The 26,903-nt window shown below is 46.3% G+C and overlaps 1 protein-coding gene across 2 annotated transcripts in view; it reads left to right on the forward strand.

Moving 5' to 3' along the window:
* Positions 1 to 26,903, forward strand: part of SETD4 (SET domain containing 4) — a 120,278-nt gene that overhangs the window by 67,381 nt on the left and 25,994 nt on the right. For both annotated transcript variants that reach the window (XR_013599783.1, XM_078656897.1), the window contains exon 6: positions 9,045 to 9,474. Coding sequence is in view for 1 of the 2 variants with exons in the window: in XM_078656897.1 (XP_078513023.1) it covers positions 9,045 to 9,474 (430 nt within the window). In the remaining variant the exon portion in view is untranslated. The remainder of the gene's footprint in view (positions 1 to 9,044; positions 9,475 to 26,903) is intronic.

A 26,903-nucleotide genomic window follows, 5' to 3' on the forward strand; every position in this document is an offset into this window, starting at 1 on the left:
TATTATGGTTTTAGCATTAGCGTGACACAACAGTTATACAGGTCAGCCCATTTTTGCTGTCCTGCATAATGCAGGCAATTTGTTAGTTGAGTTTGCAATTTGTTGGTTGTAAGCTGAAGATTGCGCTTGAGAGTGTGACTGGTTTCTTGGCTCTGTTGCCTAAATGCAGGTGGTGCAGTTATCTTTGGAAATGGCCTAGTTTTCAACTGTCTTCCGAAGTGCATATGCTCCTGGGTGCTTCTAATGCTGGCTAGTAGTGATTTCCAGAGCTTGGCAGCTTGTACTGAGAAAGCAGTGCCTCCTACGGATTTCTTATAATAAGGTGGTATGATAAGTTTTTCATTCCTGGAATGTAGTGTTCTGTTTGATTTGTGTTGCTTGAGTTTAACTTGGAGGTATATTGGTCCATTTCTATGAGGGGCACTGTGTACAATTCAGCGGGCCTTGAATTTTTCCCTTCTTGCTATAATTATCCAGTAGAGTGATTGATTGCAGCACTGAGGTAGTGCGTTCTCTTGGGTGAAGGTGGAGAAGTAGCCTTGCATCAGAATTTAGTATGAGTTGTATTTTGCATATAATCAGTGCGGGTGCACTAGGGTATAGGCTCTTGGCGCAGTTAAGCTTGGAGGTTACAAGCTTGAGGATGGCTTGCAGTTTGCTATTAGGCAGGGTATGGGAAGATACAACGTATTATTTTGTGTAGAAGGCACTCTTTGTGGCATTGTTAGCATGCGATATTAAGGCTAGGTCTGAATCCAAGGGTACTCCTAGGTTTCTTACTTCTCTTTATGTTGTTGGAAGGGTTTCAAGATTTTTAGGCCATATAGCGGTAGGCTGGCAATTTTGCCATTTTCAGCATGTCATAATCTCTGTCTTTATGGTATTGAGCTTTGGATGGGTATTTATCATTCATGTCTTCATGGCACAAAAGCAGTTATTGAGTTATAAATTGTAGAGGTCTTTGAAGCTATCCATTTTTAAATGATTTGCATGCCATCAGCACAGTTGTAACAGGTGAAGGTGTATGATTTAATCAGATTTAGTAAGGGGGGGTTAGGTAGATGTTAAATAATGGAGGGGATAAGATGGACCCCTTAAAAGCCCCACAGTGTTGTATGTGAGGAGGTGATGTGTAATGGGGTAAGTGAACTACACTTGGGGGTCGATTCCGATTCGGGAAAAACCGCTCAGAATAGCCGTTCGGAGCGTTTTTCCAATATGAATCGTACCCTGCAACATCCGCCGTGCGTACGACGAAGTACGATTCGTACCAGGAGCAGGACTCCGTACGAATCGTACAGAGACCGTACGAATCAAATCCCAGTACGATTCTCCCTCGGAACCCGCTGTACGCGACATCCGTATGGTTCGCGGCTGGTTTTTCCGACCCAGCAAGTACAATTTGTGTCGGGTACGTACCGTACGACCCTTTTTCTATGGGAGCTAAAAACAGCGGTAAAAGCAGAGTTCGCCTCGAACCAGGTACGGAAGGCCCCCCCCCCCCCGGGTACAGGGCGTATCCCCCATGATCGCAGGGGTACAGTGCGTACCCCTGCAATCATGGGGTGTACGCACCGTACCCCGCGATCACGGGGTGTACGGACCGTTCGCAGGGTGTACGGTGCGTAAACCCTGCGATCGCAGGGGTACGGTGCGTACACCCCATGATCGCAGGGGTACGCACTGTACCCCGCGATCATGGGGTGTACGGACCGTACGGTGTGTATGTGATTGTGTGCTTTTCCGTACGAATCGCCCTTACCTGACGTGGACCGTACGAATCGCGTCCTCATACCCCGTTCCGGATTGTACTCGTCGGGTCGTACGGCATGTTTATGATTCGTACGGAGAGGGCTCCAGATACGAATCGTACGGACGGTTTTTTTCCCGAATCGGAATCGACCCCTTGGTCTGTGAGATTAGAAGCAATTCATTTTAAAGTATTTTCACAGGTTTTCATATTGTGAAGTTTTTGCAGTTGTGTGTGATGGTAGACCGTGTTCAATGCATCCAGAAGTAATAAGGCAGCTACTCCATTTTTGTCCACTGTGACATTTAAATCATCCCAGATGGATATGAAAGCTGACTCTGTGCCTCTGCTAGGTCTGAAACTTCGACTATTGGACTGACAGTAGGCCATAATGTTCACTAAAATTAGAGAGTTGAATAAACATTTCCGCCTCAAAAGAGTTTCTTAAGAATGGTCCATTTTAAATGGCCAGTAGTTTGTTGGATCAGATGGGTCTAGGTTTTTCTTTCTGAAATGAAGTCTGATGCAGGAGGTCTGAGCTCAGGTAGGAATGAACCTAGTTCTAGGGGCTTGTTAAGCATCTTCTCCTGCACAGGTTGAACGATGAATACTGTTGCAGATTCCTGGTGGTGTTGATGGTCTGGCTGCAACGATAATATCAAGGAAATCGCTTTGTGACAGCGTATTGAAGGAATGCATTAATGGATGGCTATTGGTGTATCTTTCTGTGATCGTTAGGCGACTTGTGGTGTTGTCTGTGTTCTCCTTCAGGTAATTTTCAATCTTTACAATTGTTTTTTGAGAAATTCATTGGAGAATTTGTCACAGTAAAATTGTGATCTCGGTGGTTCTGTGTTTAGGTACTCTGGATTGTGGAAGTTCTTGGAAGGACTTCTGTTTCAATTTTGCGTATTGAGTAGTGGTGTCTTTTTTTGGTCCTAATGCCTCTTATGTAAGCTCTAATATAATGCCATAGTGTGCTTTTGCAGGGCTCAAAAAATCTTAAAATTGTTAATAGACCCACAGTTCTAGTAACTTAAAAAATCTGCTTGACCTAACTGTAATGCACTTGGCCTCTGTCTCTGAAGGCCGAGCAAATTTGACAAGTTAACAAGATTTAAAGGCATTTTTATTGCTCATTCACTTTGTGAGCAATAAAGATGCCTTTAAATCTTGCTATCTTGCCACATTTGCTCTGCTTTCAGAGTCAAAGGTCAAAATTCAGTTTGTCTTACTACTCGCCAGAGGAGGGCAAGTAGGGCCAAAAAATAGCTTGTCCTATTAAATATGTCTAGCTAATGCGAGTGGATTTTTCTATCCCTTTTTGTCTGTTTCATCTCCTGATTTTCTCTATTTGCCTCATAGTATGTTGATTTGTTTTTTTGAAGTGGTCATTAACTCATGTTGTTTTCTTTTTCTGGTCAACTCTAGATGTGTTTTTTGTTGGAAACTGTTTGACCAGTGCTGTGTAAATTCAGTTGTAGAAGGTGTCTTTTTGCCGCATGTTTATTGGGGTTTTTCACGGTGGGTGTTGAGTTGCTAGATATCTATTTTTTTGCATTGTCTGTACGTGCGTTTGTTGTTCAAGGAATTTGTTAACTACAAAGTCTTGTTATTGATAGGTGTGTGGATCTTGCAGGTGGTGATGTTGTGGTCATTCTAGGGGAGTTGTTGGTAGCTGTGGTTTGTCCTGGGATGCAAATTTGGCATCTAGCATGTGTCTTACACAGTGCGTTGGGCCAGAACAAAACTGTGGTTGGTTGAAGGCTTCAAGGTTGGTTGTGATAGCATCGGTTGTTTTTAGATTCTTCTTTTCAAACGATATGTTGATGTCTACTAAAATGTTTAGTTTTGGGGGACCCAGATGGGTGCAGGTTACTGCATCAAGTAGGATATCTTTAGAGTTGGCATTACTGCGAAGTGGTATATATATTAGGAGGAAAAAATAAGGAATAGTTGGAATTGGATACCATCTTATCATCAAGGATTCACAGCCATCCATGGTAAAATTCTCAACGATTGTTATCTGCAGTGTTTTTTATGGATGGCAGCTAGGCCTCCCCCAATTTTGCCAAAAAGATTTTTATAATGAAGTGAAAATCAGGAGGGCTGGCTTCATGTTATGTGGGTGCAAAATCTTAGCTGAGCTGTGTTTATGTAATCAACGTGAGGTCCGGTATTGTTTCTGAGAATAGGACAAAGATGTTAAAGCAAATTGTTTTTGTTGTTCTTGGATCTTGTGTTGAAGAGTAGGTATTTTGGTTCTTGTGTTTGTTTCTTCTTCATGTCCTGTAGAAAGGGTGGAGATAGGGTGATATAGTATTTTGTTGATGCTGGTTTGAGGGTGTATTGTGTTAGAGACTGTTAGAGGTTGGAAGGTAGTTTGTTTGGTTAGAGAAATGTGGACTTGGAGATATGTATCCGCAGGGGGCGTTTTGTGCAAGGTTGTGGTATTTTAATTTCTATGTTGTCGATTTGTTTAGTTTGTGGGGGGTTGTGGTGAGGGAACAGGTCAGGGAACAGTGTGATTATACGGTCAAGTCTTCTTTTGATTTTTCCTTAATGTCTGGCAATTGACGTTGTGCGTGTATGTTATTTGGGTTGCGTTTGATAAACTGTTGTATTGTTTGTGATGGATTGTGTGGTGTTGTGATTGATTTTATTTGGAAAAGTTAGATGGTTGATAAGTTGATAGAGGATGTGTTAGTAGTTAAAGTTCCTCAGTTTTTGTATATGTAGTCCAGAACTCGGCTGCAAGAGCCATTTTTGGACTTCCTCGTAGAGCTAGAGCCTCCAATCTGCTCAGAGTTACACTGGCTCCCCATTTCTAAAAGAGTCATTTTTAAAACCCTTACTCTGGCGTTTAAAGCCCTTCACTCTGGCGTTTAAAGCCCTTCACTCTGTTGGCCCTAATTACATCAAGAAGCGAATGGCTTTCTATGCACCTAGGAGGACGCTGCGATCGGCTACTTTAGCCACGATGGTGGTCCCGCCTATCAAACGAGCCCGGATGGGAGGACGGTCGTTCTGCTATCTAGCGCGGCCCTCCATTGGAATGGACTCCCGATCTCGTTGAGGAAAGCAAACAGCCTCCTCACCTTCAGAAAGGAGTTGAAGACATGGCTCTTCTCCGCGTGATTTTCATGACCATTTACAAGCCGCTGTTGGGATGTTCTGGGACTCAGATCTCTTTGCCAAAGCGCCGGGACACCCTCCAGGGTAGCCGTGCGCTATAGAAGAGATCGTACATAACATAACATAACATGTGCGGGGTGTTTTGCAGAATAGGTGGAGTTTTAGGGATTATTAGTTGTTAAAGATGTTGTAAGTAGAGATTACGCACCTGAAATTCTTATAGTAAAGATGCAGAGTTCCAGGCCCAAACAGGCAACATCCTTAACCTGTCGCCCTTTACCTGGATGCCCTGCGCCCTAGGAATAAATAGCCCTAGTGATCAGGTGAACTTTGCCTAGTGGGAACTCTTGCCCTAATCCTAACCAGTCCGAACCCTAGAGCCAATGGGAGACCTAGCCCTAGGAACTAATGAAAGCCCCAGCCGTATTCACCAATCGGAGCTCAAACCCTAAGCCCTAGATCCAATAGACACCAGAGTTTTGGAAACCGTTAAGAACCCAAACCATAAACCCTAGGTCCAATGGAAACCCTAGCCCTGGGAACCAATCAGAACCCTAGCCTTTTCAACCAATCAGAACCCAAACCTTAAGACCTAGGTCCAATAGAAACTCTAACCTGGAAGCCTTTCTGTTGTTTGTCTATGACTATCCTTCAAAGGCAGTGAGTAGGACTGACCTTGTATGCAATCCTCCAAAGTAAGAGGAGTGTGATTCCTCTGCGAAGGATCCTATTTAAATCGCACAGAGACTTGTATCCAGAAGGAAGCACCATGGTAAGATGTTATAATACCTGTATTTTTATAGCGCCTATTACCCGTTAGGGTATCATGGCACTGTGGCAGGTGTGTGAGGCTGGACAAGGGAGGAGTTACTTCATGCAGAATTCAAGAAGGGATGAGGAGGCTCTGATGTGTTGTGGGAGGGCATTCCGGGCTTTAGAAGGAATGTAGGAGAAAGCACAACCTCTTGATCTGCTTTTGTGCATACGTTCGTGTGTACTTTTGAGGAAAGCAAACAGCCTCCTCACCTTCAGAAAGGAGTTGAAGACATGGCTCTTCTCCGCGTGATTTTCATGACCATTTACAAGCCGCTGTTGGGATGTTCTGGGACTCAGATCTCTTTGCCAAAGCGCCGGGACACCCTCCAGGGTAGCCGTGCGCTATAGAAGAGATCGTACATAACATAACATAACATGTGCGGGGTGTTTTGCAGAATAGGTGGAGTTTTAGGGATTATTAGTTGTTAAAGATGTTGTAAGTAGAGATTACGCACCTGAAATTCTTATAGTAAAGATGCAGAGTTCCAGGCCCAAACAGGCAACATCCTTAACCTGTCGCCCTTTACCTGGATGCCCTGCGCCCTAGGAATAAATAGCCCTAGTGATCAGGTGAACTTTGCCTAGTGGGAACTCTTGCCCTAATCCTAACCAGTCCGAACCCTAGAGCCAATGGGAGACCTAGCCCTAGGAACTAATGAAAGCCCCAGCCGTATTCACCAATCGGAGCTCAAACCCTAAGCCCTAGATCCAATAGACACCAGAGTTTTGGAAACCGTTAAGAACCCAAACCATAAACCCTAGGTCCAATGGAAACCCTAGCCCTGGGAACCAATCAGAACCCTAGCCTTTTCAACCAATCAGAACCCAAACCTTAAGACCTAGGTCCAATAGAAACTCTAACCTGGAAGCCTTTCTGTTGTTTGTCTATGACTATCCTTCAAAGGCAGTGAGTAGGACTGACCTTGTATGCAATCCTCCAAAGTAAGAGGAGTGTGATTCCTCTGCGAAGGATCCTATTTAAATCGCACAGAGACTTGTATCCAGAAGGAAGCACCATGGTAAGATGTTATAATACCTGTATTTTTATAGCGCCTATTACCCGTTAGGGTATCATGGCACTGTGGCAGGTGTGTGAGGCTGGACAAGGGAGGAGTTACTTCATGCAGAATTCAAGAAGGGATGAGGAGGCTCTGATGTGTTGTGGGAGGGCATTCCGGGCTTTAGAAGGAATGTAGGAGAAAGCACAACCTCTTGATCTGCTTTTGTGCATACGTTCGTGTGTACTTTTGAGAGTTTGGCAGAATAGAGTTGCCAGGAGGGGCGGTAGAATCCTACACGGCTGTTCAAGTAGCCAGGGCCTGTGTTGTGAAGTGCTTTGTATGTGTGGATGAGTTGTTTGTAGTGTACACGCTTGTGTATTGGAGGCCAGTGGAGTTCGATTAGGTGAGATGTGATGTGGGCCTGGGATGGGAGATTGAGGAGTGGTCTGGCTACTGCATTCTGGACGATCTAGCGTCTATATGTGAGTTAGTTTATTTTCCTGCGTACAGGGTGCTCTTGGAGTCTAGTGCTGGTGATGAGGGCTTGGGTGACCATTTTCCTGGTATTGTTCAGTAGCCACTTGAGGATCTTGAGCATCTTCCAGATATGAAAACAGGATAACTAAACTGTTAACTTGAGCGAACAATGTCCAGTTTGCCATCTATAATGATTCTGAGGTTTCTAGATTGTGGTTGTGGGTCCAAGACATGTCAGCCACAAGGTGGAGTCCCACAGCGCGACGTCCTTCCTGAAAATACCCACTTCGACTTTGTCTGTGTTGAGTTTGAGGCAGTTGGACTTCATCCAGGTCTTGCATGAGGTGAACTTTTTCCCGGTGCTGGGTGTTGTGTCCGAGAGGGTCAGTATCAGTTGTGTGTCGTCTGTGTGTTGTGAGACCGGATGACATCTGTCAGTGGGGTCCTATATATGCTGAAGAGGGTCTTATTGAGTGAGCAGCCCTGCACGACTCCACACAAATGAGTTCCTGTGCTTCTAAGGAGTTTGGTGAAATGCTGGTGGTTTGAGTTCTTTAAAGTGAGAACCATGCAGATCCACTGGAGGGCACGTCTTCCCCTTTGTCGAGAATCATCGGATGTTGTCTGTTGCTGCAACGAGGAGAGTCTTGGTGCTGTGGTTCTGTTTGAAACCTGATTGTATGGCATCAAGAAGCTAGTTGTTGGTGAGGTGGTCGGAGAAGTGTCTGTTAAGGGCTTTCTCTAGGACCTTGACTGGATATGTAGGGAAGGATCATTTTGTGTGGTCTTCTGAGGTAGATGAAGTCCGAAACGTTGTCCACAGTTCTTGAGTTGGGTTGATTTTGCTAGTGGCTGCTGTGGGTGTGGGGAAATCCTTGACAATAGCAAAGATTTATTTGCTAGTGTTTTCCTGGATTTGCTGGTGGTACCGTCTTAGGGTAAATTTGAACTCCTCTTTTTTCCACTCCACCCGGCTTGTTCTCCACCTCTGTTGTGGTTGTTTGCAGAGTATTTTAGTCGTTCTGAGATGTTCCATGTAAAAGCTGCCCATCCGTCCTTCTTTTTGCTATGTGGCTTTGTTTGCTGGGGTCCAGGGTAATGGCACAGGCTCTGATCCATTTGTTGGAGTTGTCAATGTCATGTGCCAAGTGACCCATGTGCTCCGGTTGGTTCTCGTGGAGGGCGGAAGCTCAATCAACCTCAACTAATGTGCTTCAGTGTCTGCACACTGGGCCCATCATGGAGGTGATGGATGCTGATTGTGAAACTGACTAAAGCATGGTCGGTAGGTGACAGGCGTGAATTTATTGACCCTGATGTTATAAGATGTGAAGACTGGGCCCAGGATGTGTCCCGCAGCATGGGTGGGGATCTTATATGTGTTGGGTTAGCCCGAGGTTTCCATGGCTTTCTAGGAGTGTGGCTGATTTGGGCGTCGGTCTGGTCAAGTGTATCTCCAATGAGACACAATCCTGTCGTGAAGCCAAGAAACCTGAGTTAAGCACGTAAGAATGAAAATTCATCACTGCAGGAACACTGGCTAAGAATAGCTTAGGGAACCGAGTTTGGTGCCTGTGGACTGACAACAGACTATTTGAGCAGTAATAGTTACTGAATTTTAAGCTGTGTGGTGAATAATACTATTTATCGCTCACTAGGAGAATGGTACTCTTTGTAAAGTGCATACTAACAGACAGGCATGGGACAAGGAAAAAAGTGACATGTAAAAACCTCACTGAAAGTAGAAAATCTTTACATTAGTACATTAAGCCCATTCATTCATCAAGGTGTCTTATTTAATGAAGTGTTTTATATGGGCTTGCTTCAATTAATCTAATATTTCTCTCGCTTATTTTGGGTCGCAGATGGAAGCCTCCAGTATCCCCGTTGCTTGCACTGTGTACGTTCTTGATGGTCGAAAGATACACCGGAGTTGAGTCTCAGTGGAAGCCTTACCTAGATGTCTTGCCAAAGTCCTACTCCTGTCCTGTTTTTTGGGAAGACTCTACTGTGAGTCTTCTTTCGGAGCCTCTGAGGGGAAAGGCCCAGGAACAAATAACCTCTCTCCAAGAACTGTACTCTTCTGCAGCCTCCTTCTTCGCCTCTCTGCAGTCCTTGTTTCGAGAGAGTGTGGAGAATATTTTGACCTATGAAGCTCTGCGTTGGGCCTGGTGCACGGTCAATACTCGGACAGTGTATATGAAGCATCCACAGAGAGACTGCTTTTCCAGAGCATTGGACGCGTACGCCCTAGCACCATTCCTGGATCTGCTAAACCACAGTCCTAAAGTTCAAGTAAGAAATGCTCCTTATTTACTTACTTACTTGTGTTTTGTTGGTAAGCAGAGAGCAGACCTCTTCAAGTGTTTCATTGCTGTACAAGTGAAGGTTTCTTTTTAATCCCAAAAACTTTCTGAGGCCGTGTCTGCATTTATCAATTATCCATTATGCAGTATATCTAGTGATTTTTTTTTTGTAAATTGTTTTTATTGGTATTTACAAGGTTACATATAATGACAAACATAAAGACTTGTTTAGCTTTGGTTAATCATAGCTTTGGGCTTTTGTGGTGAGTTCGACGGTTCCACATTGTTCGCCCAGAGGGACTGGCTCACAAGTAACATGTAACACTTATTCTCGCCTTTGGCGGGTCTCTAGTTAGAAAATGAAACATAAAACGTAAAACATAAGGTGGTGGTGGTTGTTTGTGACAGAAAAGTATGTCCCGATTAGAGGTTGGGTTATGCTTTGTCTATGGTGGTTTGAAGGAGTCGATGAATGTATCTAGTTTAGACCACATTTCTCTGTAGGGGTGTCTTCCTGGTGTGTTTCTGAGAGTGGTGTAGTCTGCTCCTCTGAGGAAGATAACCCAGTTTAGCCACCCTTTGAATGTGGGCTGGGCGGTGTTCTTTCAGTTTGTGAGTACTATCTTAGTTGCTGTAGTGAGGAGGAAGTAAAGGAGATTTCTGTCTTCCTGAGTGGGGATGTCCGTTGAGATATGTGCTGTGACTATTGTGGCGAATGTTTGTCTAAGGCTATAACTCAGCGTTTTGTTTGTGAAGTTTAGCACCTGTTTCCAGAAATGTCTGACTTTTGTGCAACTGAAGATGAGGTGTTCTAGGTCCCCTCTCTCCATTCCGCAGTTCCAGTAGGTGTCGTTGTCCTTTAGACCTATAGAGGCCAGGCGAGCTGGTGTCCAATAAGCTTGATGAAGTAGCCAGAATTGTGCTAATACTGGCTTTTAGATGGGGAAGCCCACAGTGTTTGTAGTTCCTGTTCTGACAGTTTGGATTTTGTCTGGGTTTCCCAGTAGGCCGTTTTTTTGTCGTTAAGTTTGGATTTGACGGGTCGGAGTAGCTTGTATAGAAGTGAGACTTGGTGCCCTGTCTTGTTTATGTTTTCCATGAACTGGAAGATAGATGGGGTTTGTCTGTGTAGTTTTGATTTCGTTATGGCTGTTTTGATAGCTAGGAAATTATAGAGTTCTATGTCTGGTTGGTTGTGTTTTTTTTCAGGTTGTTGAAAGTGTATGGCGTTCCTTCCGTTTCTAGTTGTGCTGGGAACTGAATTCCTCGCTTCTTCCATGTACTCATGTCTAATGTTTTCCGCCTGTATTTAATCTTGTGGTTAGACCAGAGTGTCTCCTACTGCGAGTTTTTGAGACTTATTTCTAGGTTACGATCTATCCTCAGTAGCGCCTGTTTCGTGAACTTTAGGATCGGGTTGTTGTTGAGTGCTTGTTTGTTGGATGTTAGCAGTGTGAGTGGCTTGGTGTTGTTCAGCATGGCTTCCTCTATGGCTAGCCATGTTGGCATGTATTTTTGTCTAGGGAGCACCCAGTGCATCCCTTGTCTGTCTATGAATGCTAGTTGAAACGTTTTCAGATCAGCATGGTTGAACCCACCCAATTTTTTCCCCAGCCTCAGCTTACAGAGGCCTACTCTAGCTTTTTTCCCTCTCCATATAAATTTGTTGATCATTAGGTCTATTTTCTTGTGGAAGTCTTCTGTCAGGGGCAGGGGAAGCATGTCTGCCAGGTAGTTAATTATAGGTTTTACCATCATTTTGATGGTGTCTATTGTACTCCACCATGTGATGAACTTGGGTGACCACGTGTCTAGTAGTTCTTTTATCTTTCTCAGCATGAGCATCTCGTTCAGTTCTAGTGTACCTCTTAGGCTTTTTTTAAATTGGATGCCCAGGTATTTGACAGCCTTTGGTTGCCAATCTAGTCCTGAGTTACCTATTACTTCCTTGGTTGTGTGTATGTTGAGTGGCATGCAATCCGATTTGTCCTTATTGAGTTTGTAGCCTGAGTGTTTGGCATATGTTTCGATTGTATGCATGAGTGCTGGTATGGAGTGGGCTGGGTTGCTTGTTAATATAAGTAGGTCGTCTGCGTAGGCGGCGATCTTGGCTGTTGTGTTGTTTATTGTTATCCCTGTGATGTCTCTGTTGGATAGGGTGTCTGTGATCAGAGGTTCTAGTGCTAGTAGAAACAGTAGCGGGGATAGTGGGCACCCTTGTCTCGTTCCTCTCTCTAGTTCGAAAGGGGCCGATGACCCACCGTTTATGGCTATTTTTGCTATCGGCTTTTTGTAGAGGGCCATGACTTTCTTCGTGTACTCGTCCCCTACGTTGTACGCCTGCAAGCAATTCTCAAGGAAGTTCCAGGAAACCCTGTCAAACGCCTTTTCGGCGTCTAGTGTTATTGCGACCGCCGGGCGGAGTGAGTTTGAGGAGTGTTCTATGACTTGGCATAGGAGTCTGGTGTTGTCATGCGACATGTGAGATTTCATGTACCCTACTTGCGTGTTTCCGATCAGCTGGGGTAATATCTTGTTTAGTCTAGTGGCCAGTACTTTTGCGTATATTTTGCAGTCAAGGTTAATTAGCGATATGGGGCAGTAGTTTTTGGGCAATTGTAGGTCCTTACCCTCTTTTGGAAAGACAATTAGGTCAGCTTGTGCCATTGTTTCTGTTATTGTCCCCGCCTCTGCGCAGTGGTTGAAAGTTTTGGTCAGGACTGGGATGAGAAGTTCGTTGAACTTTTTGTAAAAGGGTGCTGTGTAGCTGTCTGGTCCTGGTGCCTTGTTGTCTTTTAGTGAGTTTATGGCTATTGTTATCTCGGTCTCTTTGAAGTCTTGGCCTAGTGTTTTTGCTTCCCCTTCCAATATCTTGGGTAGGTTGAGTCCTTTTAGGTAGTCTGTGGTGCCTGCCTTGTCATTGTTGTCATCTTTTGTGTATAGCTCTTTGTAGAATTCCCTGAAAGTTTGTAGGATTTCTTAGTGGCAGGTATGTGTTTTGTTATGCTGGTCTGTGATATAGGATATGCAGTGCTGTCTCTGCTTGCGTTTGAGGTACAACGCTAGTATTTTCCATGCCTTGTTTGCTTCGCAAAGGTTGATCTGTTTATACTTTCTTATCCACAGTCCCGCCCTCTCACTGTGGATTCTGTTGAATTCATATTTCTTCCCTGTAAGTGTTAGAAGGAGTTCTGAGTTTGAGGTGCTGTCTATGTGTTGGATTTCTAGTTGTTTTGCATCCTATTCTAGTTTGTCTACCTGTGATTTTGCTTCTCTGTCCCTCCTGGCCTTTATTTCTATCAGGCTCCCTCTGATGGTTGCTTTCAGGGCCTTTCACAGGCATTTCGGGTCGGTATCCGGTGTGTCGTTCTCATCTATATAGTTTTTGATCGCTCTCTCAATCGTGTCTTTGTCCTCTTGCACCGCTATCGTTATCTTGTTGAACCGCCATCTGCGGGTCTTGTTGAACCGCCATCTGCGGGTAATGTGGTCGTTGTGACTGCCTGTTAGGTGTAGACTGATGCAAGAGTGGTCTGAGACCGTTCTTGCTGCGATATCTGTGTGTTCTATCAGGTGCGTGTGCGACTTTGAGATGAGAATGTAGTCGATTCTGCTGAATGTGTTGTGCGGGTTGGAGTAGAAGGTATAGTCTCTGGTGTCTGGGTGCTGTAGTCTCCATGGGTCTTGTAGCTCAAATCTGTTGCAGATATTTTTCAGGATGTTGTAGGAGGCAAGTGGTCTCGTCTGGGAGCTTGACTGTCTGTCTAGGGTGTGTTCTAGGACTAGATTGAAAGCACCTGCTACGATATTCAAGTTGTTTGTTTGTTTTTTTCTCCAATTTCCTGGTTACCCCCTCCCAGAATGTTGTGTCATCTGTGTTTGGTGCATAAATGTTGGTTACCGATATTGTTTCTTCTCCTCTTTTGAGTTGAGTGCACAGAAGTCTGCCTTCCTCATCTTGTTCTATACTTTCAATTGTTATTTTGGACTTAGAGTTCACTATGGTGACTACTCCTCTCTTTTTCCCTACAGCTGGAGAGCAGGCTAGCTGGCCTATCCATCGCGCTTTAATCTTATTCGCGTCGTCTAATGATAGTTTAGTTTCCTGCAAGAGGATGACATCCCCTTTCGTTTTCGCTAGGTAGTCTAATAGCTTTTTCCTTTTTACTGGATGGTTCAGACCCTTGACGTTCAGAGATATAACCTTGAGGTCGGACTGCAGTGTGTCCTTGCTACTCATTGTGGTGGAGTGTTGGTCGCGATATTCTCAGCTTGTGTGTGCAGTGGTAGTTGTCTAATGTGTCGGATCTTCATAGTGGCTGATGTGCTGCTGGATGGATCGTGTTTTCTGTGAAAGGATACGCTTAGGTTCTGGACATGACTAACTTGACAAACATGACAGACATGACGGACATAACAAAACTAACGCAAATGAACTCCCCCGCCTCTTACCCTCCCATCCCCCCCTACTGAAGTGTCGTACTGAAAGCGTGCGACAGCAAGGTCCTCTGCCCCCCACCCCCGGGACGTAGTATAGTCTGGTTATCGTTACAAACTGTTCTTTGGCTGCCATACAACCCCATTTTGAAGTTGTATAGTTTAGGTGGACAAGATCTCTCTTTAGCGCCATCGTTGTAAAGGATATGTTTATTCCTGGGTAGATCGCTTTCTGCTCAATGTCTTGTGCTGGCACATGTTGTTGATTCTGCTCTTGACTTCTCTATTGATCGTTTGTTTGTTCTTCAGTATAAGGTAATCTTGTGTTGACTTTATAAGAGGTAGATACGTTGCTTAGTTTGAGGTAGATATGTTGCTGGTTGTGCTCGGTTTCATGTTATTTCTTTGTAATGAGACACTCCTTTTATGTTCTTTCTGTGAGTCTATTCTGCTTCGTTGTCCTGTGACGCTCCTCTTTTCGATGATGTAGACGCCATTTCCATTTCTTGTGGTTCGGTTGTTGTCAGGTATAGCGATAGTTCTGTAGGGTCATCGAAGATTATCGTTGTTCCGTTGTTGTTTACTCTGAACCTTGCCGGGCCCACAAAAGAGTAGATGATGTTTTTTTTCCTTAGCTTGTCTCTCTGCGTCAGGAAGCCCTTTCTGATGTGTACTGTAGTTTTAGAGTAGTCCTGTGTGAAGATGATCTTGCTGCCGCCCCATTGCAGGTTCGGGGTTTTCCTCGCTACTCCGAATATGACCTCTGTTTGGTGTGAACGTAAGGGTTTGCATATTATTGGTCTTGGTGTTTGTAAAGTAAAGTCCACATTTGTAAAGCACACAATCACCCGTAAGGGTCTCTAGGCGCTGGGGGCCGTCGGGAAGATTAAGCGAGCTATTGCCCAGAGTCACATTGTGCTGGGCTGACCTGCCGCCGGAGCCGGGGATCGAACCGTGGTCCCCAGATTCCAGCGTCAGTCGCCCTGGCCGCGGCGCCACACCTCTCCCCGTTTTTGTCTGTCTATTGCCTTGTTTGTACGCAGGTACCATGTAGGCTTAGTCCAGCTCGAAAGGGTTTTTGAATTTTAGATTTGTTATTTTTGGGATGAGGTCTAGTAGCATGGCTACACTAGAACCTGCTTTGTCTTCCTCCCCTTCTGATATGCCAAGAATTCCTATATTCCCCTTTCTCTGCCGATCTTCGAAATCGGCTGCTTGCTTTTGTAGGTCTGTTGTTGCTTTAGCAATATTTCCCATTGTCTTGCTCGCTACATCTGATTAGTCTTCTATGTCACTCACTCTCTGCTCAACTGTAGATAATCTGTTGTTAGCCGTTTGGATGTCTGCTCTACATGCCGCTAGCTCGAGTTGTATGGTATCGGTAAGTTTTTTTGGTTGATTTGGCCAAATCGTGGACTTTGCCAAGTTTTTTGAGTATAGCGTGCTGCTGATATCCGCTTTTTGTTTGAAGGGAGACTGGTGTGCCCTCTGCTTTAGGCTTCTTTTGTTGTTGCGCCGCCTTTCCATCACTCCCTGCCATTTTACACAGCCCTCTTTTGTTTTGTAAGAGCGCAAATCTTTTTTCGTTGCCCAGTGGTGGCGATAGTGTAGTTTTCCTGTTTTGACTGCTAGCGCACCCTACGTTTGGTATTGGGTATGTTTTTGTGCTTGAGCTTCTTACTTTGCAGCTGCTTCCTGCCTCTAGTGTTGCTTTGGGTGCTTTGTGTTCTTTGTCTTTCGTTAGTCTTTTCTCCGTCTTGCATGCACCAGCGGCTCTTTGTGGTTTTTTCAAAAGTTCTGTTGCAGTTGCGCTACTGTGTGTTTTGTTTGAATGCTTGCTGTGTTATTATCATGTGTCTTATGTCCGTTCTTTTGTTGTTTCTTCACTGTGTTGTGTTTATATGTATGTTTAGAGGCACGGTGGTAGGTTTGTCTTTACTGTCTTTCCGCTGTGCTTGGGCAGGATTGTTTCTTGTTTCGGATGACGGAGCGGTGCCGGGTCAGGCAGGTAAGCCTAGGGTTTGGTTATTTGGCTGGGTGGTCCTGACTGTATTGGGCTGCTTCTGTGGCGGCTTTTCTAACGATTCGTTTTTAGATGTCGGACTTTTTGCACCCTTGGTCACCGCCGGTGGGCACATGCGGCGCTGGTTGCGTTCTGTACACTGGCTTCGTACCCTTCACCTCGCTATTTCTCTTTGCTCCTAAGATGGCCGCCTTCTTGTCTGTGGTTTTGTTTTCTTTCTATGGCTGCTTTCCTAAGATGGCCGCACTTTTTGGTGCAAGGTTAGATTTTTGATTCCGCCTTGGATTGCCCGGGTTGGATTACGCAGGTGTAACCGGTCTCGCGGCGGCCGAGCGACTACACTGCCTCCCACCGGTGGTTGAAGGTCCGGTGGTCCGAGGCGCTGGTGTAGCTCGCTTGTCTTTCCTTCGCTCTTATTTTACTTGTGGTGCGCGCGTTTGCTCTTAAGATGGCCGCCCTCTTTGTTGAGGTTTCGTTTTCGTTCACCGTGTTTACCGCGGGTATGTCCTGTTGCGGCTGATCGGCTTCACTGCGGCTTCACTGCCTCCCACCGGTGTGTCGGGTGGTCCGAGGCGCTGGTGTTGCTCGCTGCTTGCTTGCCTTTTTGCTTGCTCGCTTGCCTTTTAGCTCACTTTTACTTTCACGTAGTCTGCGCGTCTAGCGTGATGCGATCACATGCGATGCCCGCAGTTGCTTTGCCAATATGGCCGCTCTTTTAGTGCCGTGGCTTAGTTTTTGCCTTGGTAGTGCACGTTGGGCAGTCGGAACTATTGCTCTTCTGGCAGGTAGGTTGGCTTTCGCTAGGGTCACTGGAGGGGTTTCTTGCCTCTCCCGTTCTTAGCCCTCCGCTCTCCCGCTCTCTATTTCTTGGTTGTTGTGTTGTTATGCTGCTTTTCTAAAGATGGCCGCCCTCGTGAAGAGTTAGTTTTACTTTCGTCGCAGTGCTCTATGCCCTGGATGGTGTCTGCCTCTTTGCGCGAATCTTTGAATCAGGGAGGTCCGCTTTCTTTTCTTAGGGGGAGCGCAGGCACTAACCTTGTTTTTCTTGTATGATCCAGCGGTGCGACCTTCCTTTAGCAGTGGCTTGTCGTTCGGTGGTTTATCTAAACCGCCGCCGCCATCTTGTTTGGTCCGCTACTGCTGGGTGGCTGCTTTTCTGATTTTACTTTGTTTTGGTCTTGGATTTGGGCTGTCTGTGCGCTGTTCTTCCCGTTCCGTGCCGGATGAGCTCCGGTTGTGGTTGTGCCGTTTGGATCTCGGAATGGCTCGTACTGTCGCGCCGATTTTCTTGGTTTAGTCCCGGGGTGCTGCAGAGCTCCGGACTTAGTCGGCTCTTCCCATTGCCGTCCAAGCCACGCCCCCCATATCTAGTGATTTTATATGTGCTATACCGCACCCTGTAATATAGAATATCATCAGCCATAGGTACACATTGGGTATGAAAACAATATAATTTTAACATGCTTAGATGGAATAGTGTCCTCTAAAATCTGTATTGTAAATTATGCATCTATTAGTACCCAAGGCGGTCCAGCCATCTTCAAGTTCTATTTGGAGATATACATTGATATCAGGTGCCATCACCAGTGATATATTTTTGTGCTGACACAGTCTCAACTCAAGTACAAGAGATCTGTAGAATATAAGAGCATTTCTTCAGAATTGTTTGAGTTTGATGCTTTATGTACTTTAATTCCTTCCAAAGAGAGTATCTGATACCTGAAACGGTAAGGGTTTTCTTAACAATTAAGTAGGCGTATTGTGATGTCCGTTCTTGTATGTTATGAAGGCTGTCTCTATGATGGAGAGGGTTTCCATGCCAGACCAGTGTTGGCAGAGCACCGGTCTGGGTTTAATGTGCTATGTGTTCATTGTTTAGAGTGAGACACACAGGAGGGATTCATCAGCTGCAGTTTCAAAGTAGCCCCATATGCAGTTCAATGCAAATACTTGAGTGGAAGTGGAAGGGCACACCTAGACACCCAATAGTGTTAAATGAGGGATGAATACTCCATTGAGCTGAGCCAAAAAGTAATTGACAAAGTCTCAAGCCAGAGGCTGAAAGAGGCTGTTTGAAAATAGCCACTGATTGAAAGAGGCGGGCCCAAAGCCCACCATAGGTATATTTTTTAGCAAACAGTTTATTTGATAGCTACACGGTCAAAATCCAGACATAAAAAGGGGAAAGAAAGCATGGGGTCCTCTATGGAAAGTATTAGGAAGATTGTTATAGCGACTCAATTTAGTGAGCTAATTATCACAACAGTCAGACCATCCATGTAAATACTACATAAAATATAGTTGACTTTAAGTTTTGAGGAAGGAAGTGTGTGTAAAGTTGGAAGTATAGCAAAAATTCCCTATTATACAACCCAGTGTACTTGTTGATGTGGACTTACCTGTATTATTTATAGATTAGCGAAAATGCAGCAATCGTATGTCTTCAGTTTTATAAATGTCTGTAAAAACCATTTCCAAAGTGAAAGATATGCACATTGTTAAGACCCATTAGTTTAGTAAGAAAAGGAACCTGTTACGCCTTCAGACTTAAAGGCAATGATTTTACGTGTGAACCCAATGGTGGAAAAAATAGTCTGAGGTGGTGTCTTTATCCTTGTGTATTGTGACTCTCCAGGAGGGATCACAAGTCACCTGAAACCCACATTTTTTTCTTTGAAGTAAAAACGACTTCCAACATCCACGTTTAACACTAGATGGCAGAAGTGTGCAAAGCATGTGACTCTACAGCACTCCAAGCTGCAAACAGCTATAGGTAAGTCAGTTTTCCTTTCTGTATTATTGAGCTGAAATGGTTGTGAAGCAAGCCTGTGCGGAATACTGCATCTACATCAACAGCACTATATAATTCACCACCTTATAAAGGTTTGGTACTCATTATGAAGGCTGGAAATATAGTTTCATAAAATGCATTTGCCCATAGTGTGCTCACTTTTTACTTGGCCAAGTTCAAGTGGAACCAAGGCTTGAATAAAGTTTTGCTGATCCAGTGAGAGACACCCACATTTTCTGAGCTAGCTTAGCATTCAAAACTGCAACAATGTACTGCAGTGTATTTGGGGTGCTGAAGTGCTTATCCACACGAACAGCACACTACAGTGTGTGCTGGAAGTTTGTTCTATTCGTTTTGAGCCTGTGTGGGAAGTGTTTCCATGTCGTGCGAGATGAAGAGCGAGCTGCAGTTATGTTTTGCGATGGAGCACTTGGCTGGCAGCTTAGATAAACTTCCCAGGCTCCTTTTTATTGAGTTGATCATTTATTTTATGTTCACAATTTAATTCTCTATGTTCGCTGTTGCAGTCTCCAATCTGAGATGTTATGGCTCGAAAGCCAGGGTGGATAACAGGTGTAGAGAAAGAGCAAGCGGAATCCGAAATCTATCAAGGTAGACTGTGTTACAGTTCTCCTTTATACGATTTCCCTTATAGGACATCTTGAAAGATGATTTGCCAAGACACACTGTGTCATTCATTCTTTTAACCATTTACATTAAGATGTTAGTGCTCAGAGTATGTGTCTATCTGGCAGGGTGTACTGTGTTAGAGTTCTCCATGAAGCTGTAATGTGTGGCAGATGCCTCTTGTCTTCACAGGCTTGGGGTGCTTAGGGGTGGTTGAGCTGGCTTTAATGGACTGCAATTGTGCAAGATTCCACATGTCTTTTCATACATCATACAGGACTAGTCCATGGCTTTTGACCATACTTATGCTGCAAGGAGTAATATCAAGAGAAAAAATCTTTCACAGGCAGGCTTGCCCTGTGTGGCTTGCCTAATGTGCCACTTCATGTTCTCTGAAGTTACTCTCTTTGTTTTGCCCCTGGTGTCGCTCTATACGTCTTCAGTTTCTACTGTGCTGTTGGCATGCGTCCTTATTACTTTGCTATATAAATGCTAATTACCAATAACTGTGACCTGTTCTTGTTGTGTGAGAAGTACTTTAGTGTGCAACGTTTAGCACAGGAGTCACACGCAGCTACTATACTGTGGTTTCCTTTTCTCCAGTTTGAAAATATTTTCTTTTATGTGGAGGGATCCATTCCTTGTACCGGCTTAAATATTTGATGGTTTGGATCACTTTTTCACCTGAATGTATACTCCAACAATTTGGAACTAAATGTATGTTTATTAAAGAGTGGGATCATGTATTGCCCGAATATCTAGAATGGTCACATTTTCTGGGTGACCCATACAACCTGACCATCCCCTGGGAACATTGAGGTTCGAGGCATGTGGGCTGCTAAATTCATATCTTAGCATTAGATCGCCGCCTAGTGTTGGGTCCGGATGATCGCACATTGTTGTCCTGGAAGAGTCTTCGAAGTATCCTGAGATAGGTGGCTCCTCCCCTGGACTACAGTGCGCATGGGCATCGGCTCCATCCCCAGATTGTTTTTTTCCGCCATTGGGTTCGGATGCGGTCTCGACGTCTCTCTGTCGGAACCGAGAAAAACTAACTTTAAACGGCCAAAAGGCCTTGTATTCTTTGCGTCGGTATTGTTTGCGTGCGGTCTCGAGTTCTTCCGTCTCTTGGAGTCGGAATCAGCGGAGTGCTTACACTCTTCGGACATCGAGGCCTTCTCATCGCGACACGACTGCAACTTTACAGCATGGAGCGGAGTCCGTTTCAGCTCTGTCCGCTCTGTGGGTCCAAATACCCACATATAGATCTGCACCCGGTCTGTAACAAATGCCTTTCGCCAGACCATGACGAAGGCAACTGCAGGGCCTGCGCGAGGTTCAGGTCCAAGAAAACACTCAAGATTCGGCGCGCGGTGCGCCTTGAAGCCAGACAAGCGGCCCCAGATCCCGAAAACATCTTCGGCGAGCACGAAGACGAGGACCAGAGCCATCATCTTCAAATCTCCCCGCCCGAGACGGAGGTCGAGGCAGATCCGGAACACGACGACTGAGTCGGGGGTCAAGGCCTTGAATACGTCGACGAGGTAGGGGACGTCGAAGAGGTTTATGGGGCCGCGGAAGATAGCTCAGGGGATGAGCTATGCCCCGAAGGTTACGAAGATCAAGATCGGGTCACGGGATCGCCTGTCGGCCTTACCCAAGACCCCGTACCGCAAGCCACGGCCCCGCCTTCAGGCCCGGCCACGGACATACTTGCTGCGCAGCCCGTATCGAAACCGAAACTGAAACCTACGGTATCGACTACACCTAAAATGGCCGACCCTAAATCGAAACCGAAACTTATGGATTCGAGCGTCCCTACGATGGCGGCCGTACCACCAAAAACGACTAAACCCGCTGCTGCATCGACTCCGTCGGCCTCCGGTCCACAGAAGTCGAAGAAACCTGTCGATTCCACAGTGTCGAAATCGGCGCCAGAGGAGGGATCCTCTAAGAAGGGTGGTCGGCACGGGTCAACCGCTGCAACGCCGTCAAAGCCCGCCAAAGCCAGCGAAACGGCTCCGGTTCCGACTGGGACTTCGTTAGTCGGACGCGTGGTAGAGACGGAGCCGACAAAGATACACGGATCGAAGGCTGGCACATCTGCGCATCGGTCCAAGGACTCTGGGTCGGCGACTGCGGCATCATCGTCCAAAACTCAGAAGGGCCAACAGGACGTCGGATCCGAGGGCAAGGTCAAGACCTCCTCGTCGGCGCCAAAGACCACTGTAAGTGACGCGTCCCCCATCGCCTCTTCACTACAGAGAATCAGGGAGAAGGCCTCTGCTACGTCGGCTCCGATGCCATCGCCACAGAAGCCGATGGACATTCCAGTGAAGCCTGCGGGTAAACTTCTCTTCCTTCTGCCGCCAAAAGAGGCGCCGAAGGCCTTTTCAACAAAATCGACGCCAAAGAAGTCGGATTCTTCAACGGCAGGGGCACTTTCAAGTCGGGTACTCGACTCAGAAGAGGATTCTGAGCGTTTTATCGACGCAGACACGGGCAAATTGACCCTTTACAAGAGGAGGATCACTTCACAGCCAGTGGACTCCTATGTCATCCCCCTGAAGAAGAAAAGGCTTCCTCGGGACGCTTCAGGCCTCATGGAACCTATCCAGCCTCCTCCAAGAAGGAGCCCAACTCCTTCCCCAGAACACTCTGAGGGTGAGGGATATGATGAAGATGACCAATACACTTTCCCCTTCAATGAACCAGATGCACAGCCGGATTCATATGATGACATTGGTGACCAAGGCACCCAGGATGTGGGGCAAGACCCGCAGCCTGACCCACAGCCTTTCAGTGCACGTGCATCCCCGACTGAAGATTCTGCAGGTTTTCATGCACTCATTGAAAGGGCAGCTGCTAATCATGATGTAGACATGCATGCTGACCCAGTAGAAGAAGACTTTCTATTTGACACTTTTTCAGTCTCTGAAAGGACAGTAAAGACACTGCCTATGCTCAAAGGGGTCCTCAAACATGCTGCGGACATATTTAAAGAACCTACCAGGGCGAGAGTGGTCAATCCACGTATCGAAAAAAAGTACAGACCAGCACCTGCAGACCCTGCATACATTCGGGGACAGTTGCCGCTTGACTCCCTGGTGGTCGCAAATGCTCGCAAAAGGGCCAACTCCCAAACAACGGGTGAAGCCCCTCCCCCGGATAAGGAGTCCAAAGTGCTAGAGGCAGGAGGCAAAAGAGTAGCTGCACAGGCTGCCAACTTTTGGCGTATTGCAAATACACAGGCACTCTTGGCACGCTATGATAGGGCGCATTACGACACCCTAGAGCGGGTTTTAGAACACCTGCCTTCGCAGTTTCAAGAGGGCACCAAACTGCTTATAGAAGAGGGAAAACTGATCTCCAACGCAGCCATAAAGTGTGCACTTGATGCCGCAGACACAGCAGCTAGGGCCATTAACACTAGCGTCATGCTGAGACGACAGGCGTGGCTCCGCATATCGGGGTTTAAACCTGACATACAAACAACCATACTTAATCAGCCAGTCAATCCTGATAGACTGTTTGGTCCAGATGTTGACACCACCCTTGAAAAGATTAAAAAAGACACCGAAACTGCTAAGTCTATGGGGGCCCTACAATCACAACAGTTTCGTGGCAATAATTTTCGTCGCTCAGGTGCACGTGGAGTCACCAGAGGACAGATGGGTCAACAATCACAATTCTCTAGAGGTGGAGCACAATCCTCGTACCCCAAACAGAACAAGGGGGGTTACCGAGGAAACAGCACCAGAGGACGCGGCAGAGGGAACAACAACTCCCGCTCCTCTACCCCAAGCAAACAGTGACTCTCTGTCACTGCCCCCCGACCACTTAACACCTGTCGGGGGGAGACTACAGCAGTTCCTGCCCGTCTGGAGAAACATCACCACAGACAGGTGGGTGCGACAACTTGTACAGTACGGTTATTGTCTAGAGTTAAAATCCACTCCACCCAACATTCCACCAAGGCAACGGCCTATGTCCGCAGAGCACTTGCACTTATTGCAGCAGGAAGTAGTGGTGATGCTGCAAAAAGGCGCAATCGAGCTCGTGACGGTGGAGGAGGAAGGCACAGGGGTATATTCCCTGTACTTCCTTATTCCAAAGAAGGACGGATCTCTCAGACCCATTCTAGATCTACGTCCCCTCAACCTGTATATACTGTCAGAACATTTCCATATGCTCACACTGCAACAGATTCTTCCCTTGTTAAACCAAGGGGACTTCTTAGCAACCTTAGACCTCAAGGATGCTTATTTCCACATACCACTACACCCATCCCACAGGAAATACCTCAGGTTCACTATCCAAGGCTGGCATTATCAGTTCAAGGTCCTACCCTTCGGAGTGACCACAGCCCCAAGAGTGTTTACCAAGTGTCTGGCGACAGTAGCGGCGCACCTCAGGAGGCAGAACATCCATGTCTACCCCTACCTGGACGACTGGCTCGTTCAAGCCAAGTCGGAACAACAGTGCGCCGCGGACATGTTGACTACCATTCACCTCCTTCACGATCTAGGCTTCTCGTTGAACTACCCAAAGTCGCATCCTCAGCCGGCACATGTCCGGCAGTTTCTAGGTGCGACGATCAATACCCTGACGGCCATGGCTCAGCCAAACCAAGTCAGGATAGACAGCATGCAGTCTCTAATCCAGAAGTTCAGACCACAACACTCACTTCCAGCGAGAGTGTTCATGCAGTTGATAGGCATGATGGCCTCCTGCATCTTCATAGTCCCTCACGCACGGTTACATATGCGCCCGCTCCAGGAGTGCTTAGCAAATCAGTGGACACAGGCTCAGGGACAATTAACAGACCTAGTGTTGGTTACCAGTCGGGCATACGACTCTCTGCATTGGTGGACTCCACACAACCTTTGCAAGGGCCGACTGTTCCAGGAGCCAGTGCCACAGATTATCCTGACAACGGATGCATCTCTCCAGGGATGGGGAGCTCTTCTGCTCACTTACACAGTGCAGGGACTATGGACGACGCAGCAACAGAAGATGCACATCAACTATCTGGAACTGATGGCAATCTTCATGGCGCTCAAGTCCTTCATTGTACATCTGTGCAACAAGGTAGTGTTAGTCCGGACGGACAACATGACCGCGATGTACTACATTAAAAAGCAGGGGGGCACCCACTCGCCACAGCTGTCTCATCTGGCTCAGGGCATGTGGCGGTGGGCCATTCAGAGGAATATCTTCCTCATGGCAGAACACCTCCCGGGCAAGGACAATCAGATGGCGGATCTGCTCAGCAGATACAGCCATCAAATGCACGAGTGGGAGTTACACCCATCTGTACTCCACCCGTACTTCCAGCAGTGGGGTCATCCGGAGATGGACCTGTTTGCAACAAAAGAAAACGCAAAATGCCAACACTTTGCCGCCAGGTTCCCTCACCCACAGTCGCAGGGGAATGCGATATGGATGAACTGGTCAGGCAAATTTGCGTACGCTTTTCCGCCAGCCCCTCTGATACCGCTGGTGGCAAGAAAGCTAAGGCAGCACGCGATGACTCTCATCCTAGTTGCTCCAACGTGGGCGCGCCAAGCATGGTACACCACGTTCCTCGAACTATCAGTGGTGCCGCATCAAAGACTGCGCCTCACGCCCAGACTGTTGACGCAGAACCATGGAGAAATTCAGCATCCAGATCCGCAACAGCTCAACCTAGCGATCTGGCTCCTGAAGTCCTAGAGTTTGGATACCTTAACCTACCTCCAGAATGCATGAACATCATCAAGGAGGCAAGGAGGCCAACTACCAGAGCATGCTATGCTGCAAAATGGAAGCGTTTTGTCATTTACTGTACAGCCAATTACATCAACCCACTAGATGCATCTATCCCTAACATCATTTGCTATCTGTTACATCTTTACAAGTGCAATCTGGCGTACACTTCCATTCGGATACATCTATCCGCCATAGCAGCTTATCTTCAGAACAGGCAGCATCTCTCTGTCTTCAGAGTGCCTGCCATTAAAGCTTTCCTGGAAGGTCTGAAACGAGTCATTCCCCCAAGAACACCGCCAGCTCCGGTGTGGAACCTCAATGTGGTCCTCACCAGACTGATGGGACCACCATTTGAGCCACTGCACTCATGTGAACTCCAGTTCCTAACGTGGAAAGTAGCTTTCCTAATTGCTATTACGTCACTGAGGCGTGTTAGTGAGCTACAAGCGCTCACAATCCAAGAGCCATTCATTCAGATTCATCCAAATAGGGTAGTGCTACGTACTAACCCCAAATTCCTTCCGAAGGTGGTGTCACAGTTTCATCTCAACCAAACTATTGACTTGCCAGCGTTCTTCCAAAACCCACAGACGGTGGCGGAAAGAATGCTCCATACGTTAGACGTACGGAGGGCGTTGATGTACTACATAGACAGGACACAACACTTTAGGAAAACAAAACAACTTTTTGTTGCCTTCTCACCACAACACAAAGGCAACCCTATTTCCAAAGCAGGAATAGCCAGGTGGATTGTTAAGTGCATCCAAATCTGTTATCAAAAGGCCAAGCGCACTTTAACGATACCCCCAAGGGCGCACTCCACACGCAAATTGGGGGCATCCATGGCTTTCCTGGGGAACATTCCTTTAGAGGACATTTGCAGAGCAGCCACGTGGGTTACACCACATACCTTTACAAAACACTACTGTGTTGATGTGCATTCCAAGCAGCAAGCTGCTGTAGGACAGGCTGTTCTCAAGACGCTTTTTCAGGTTTCTGCAGCTGGCACGGGCAACCGCCGGTGATGGAGGGACTGCTATGTATTCTATGCTAAGATATGAATTTAGCAGCCCACATGCCTCGAACTGAATATGCTACTTACCAGTATGCATCTGTTCTTGGCATGTAGGGCTGCTAACATTCATATCGCCCACCCTCCTCCCCGGTGCCTGTCGCAGCTGCAGATATACTATTGTATTCAATCATTAGCATGGACATCCTTTACACTTTTCACTCCATCTTCTGCCACAATGGCGAAAAACAATCTGGGGATGGAGCCGATGCCCATGCGCACTGTAGTCCAGGGGAGGAGCCACCTATCTCAGGATACTTCGAAGACTCTTCCAGGACAACAATGTGCGATCATCCGGACCCAACACTAGGCGGCGATCTAATGCTAAGATATGAATGTTAGCAGCCCCACATGCCAAGAACAGATGCATACTGGTAAGTAGCATATTCATTTCCTACAAGTTTATTTGGGTTACGACAGTGCAATACCCATCCACCTGTCAGATATTTCCACTGTCGCAAGTGCAACCTCATGTCAGAAATGTTCACAAATCCAGTTGTCAGGGTTTTGGGGAAGTGGGCTCCCATTTCCCATGGTCCTATATCACAGTCATAATGACCATCAAAACTGTAATCTTAGTTTTGTTTAGACATTTACACAATTTGAATATGTGTCTGAGTTCCGAGGATTATTGGCAAGTAATTGTACTTGTAACAATTGTAGTAATTGACAATTGTAATTGTCAAATGTTCTCACTGATTTACCCTTCCGAAACTT

Source organism: Lissotriton helveticus, chromosome 8 (assembly GCF_964261635.1).
Source record: "Lissotriton helveticus chromosome 8, aLisHel1.1, whole genome shotgun sequence".
NCBI lineage: Eukaryota > Metazoa > Chordata > Amphibia > Caudata > Salamandridae > Lissotriton > Lissotriton helveticus.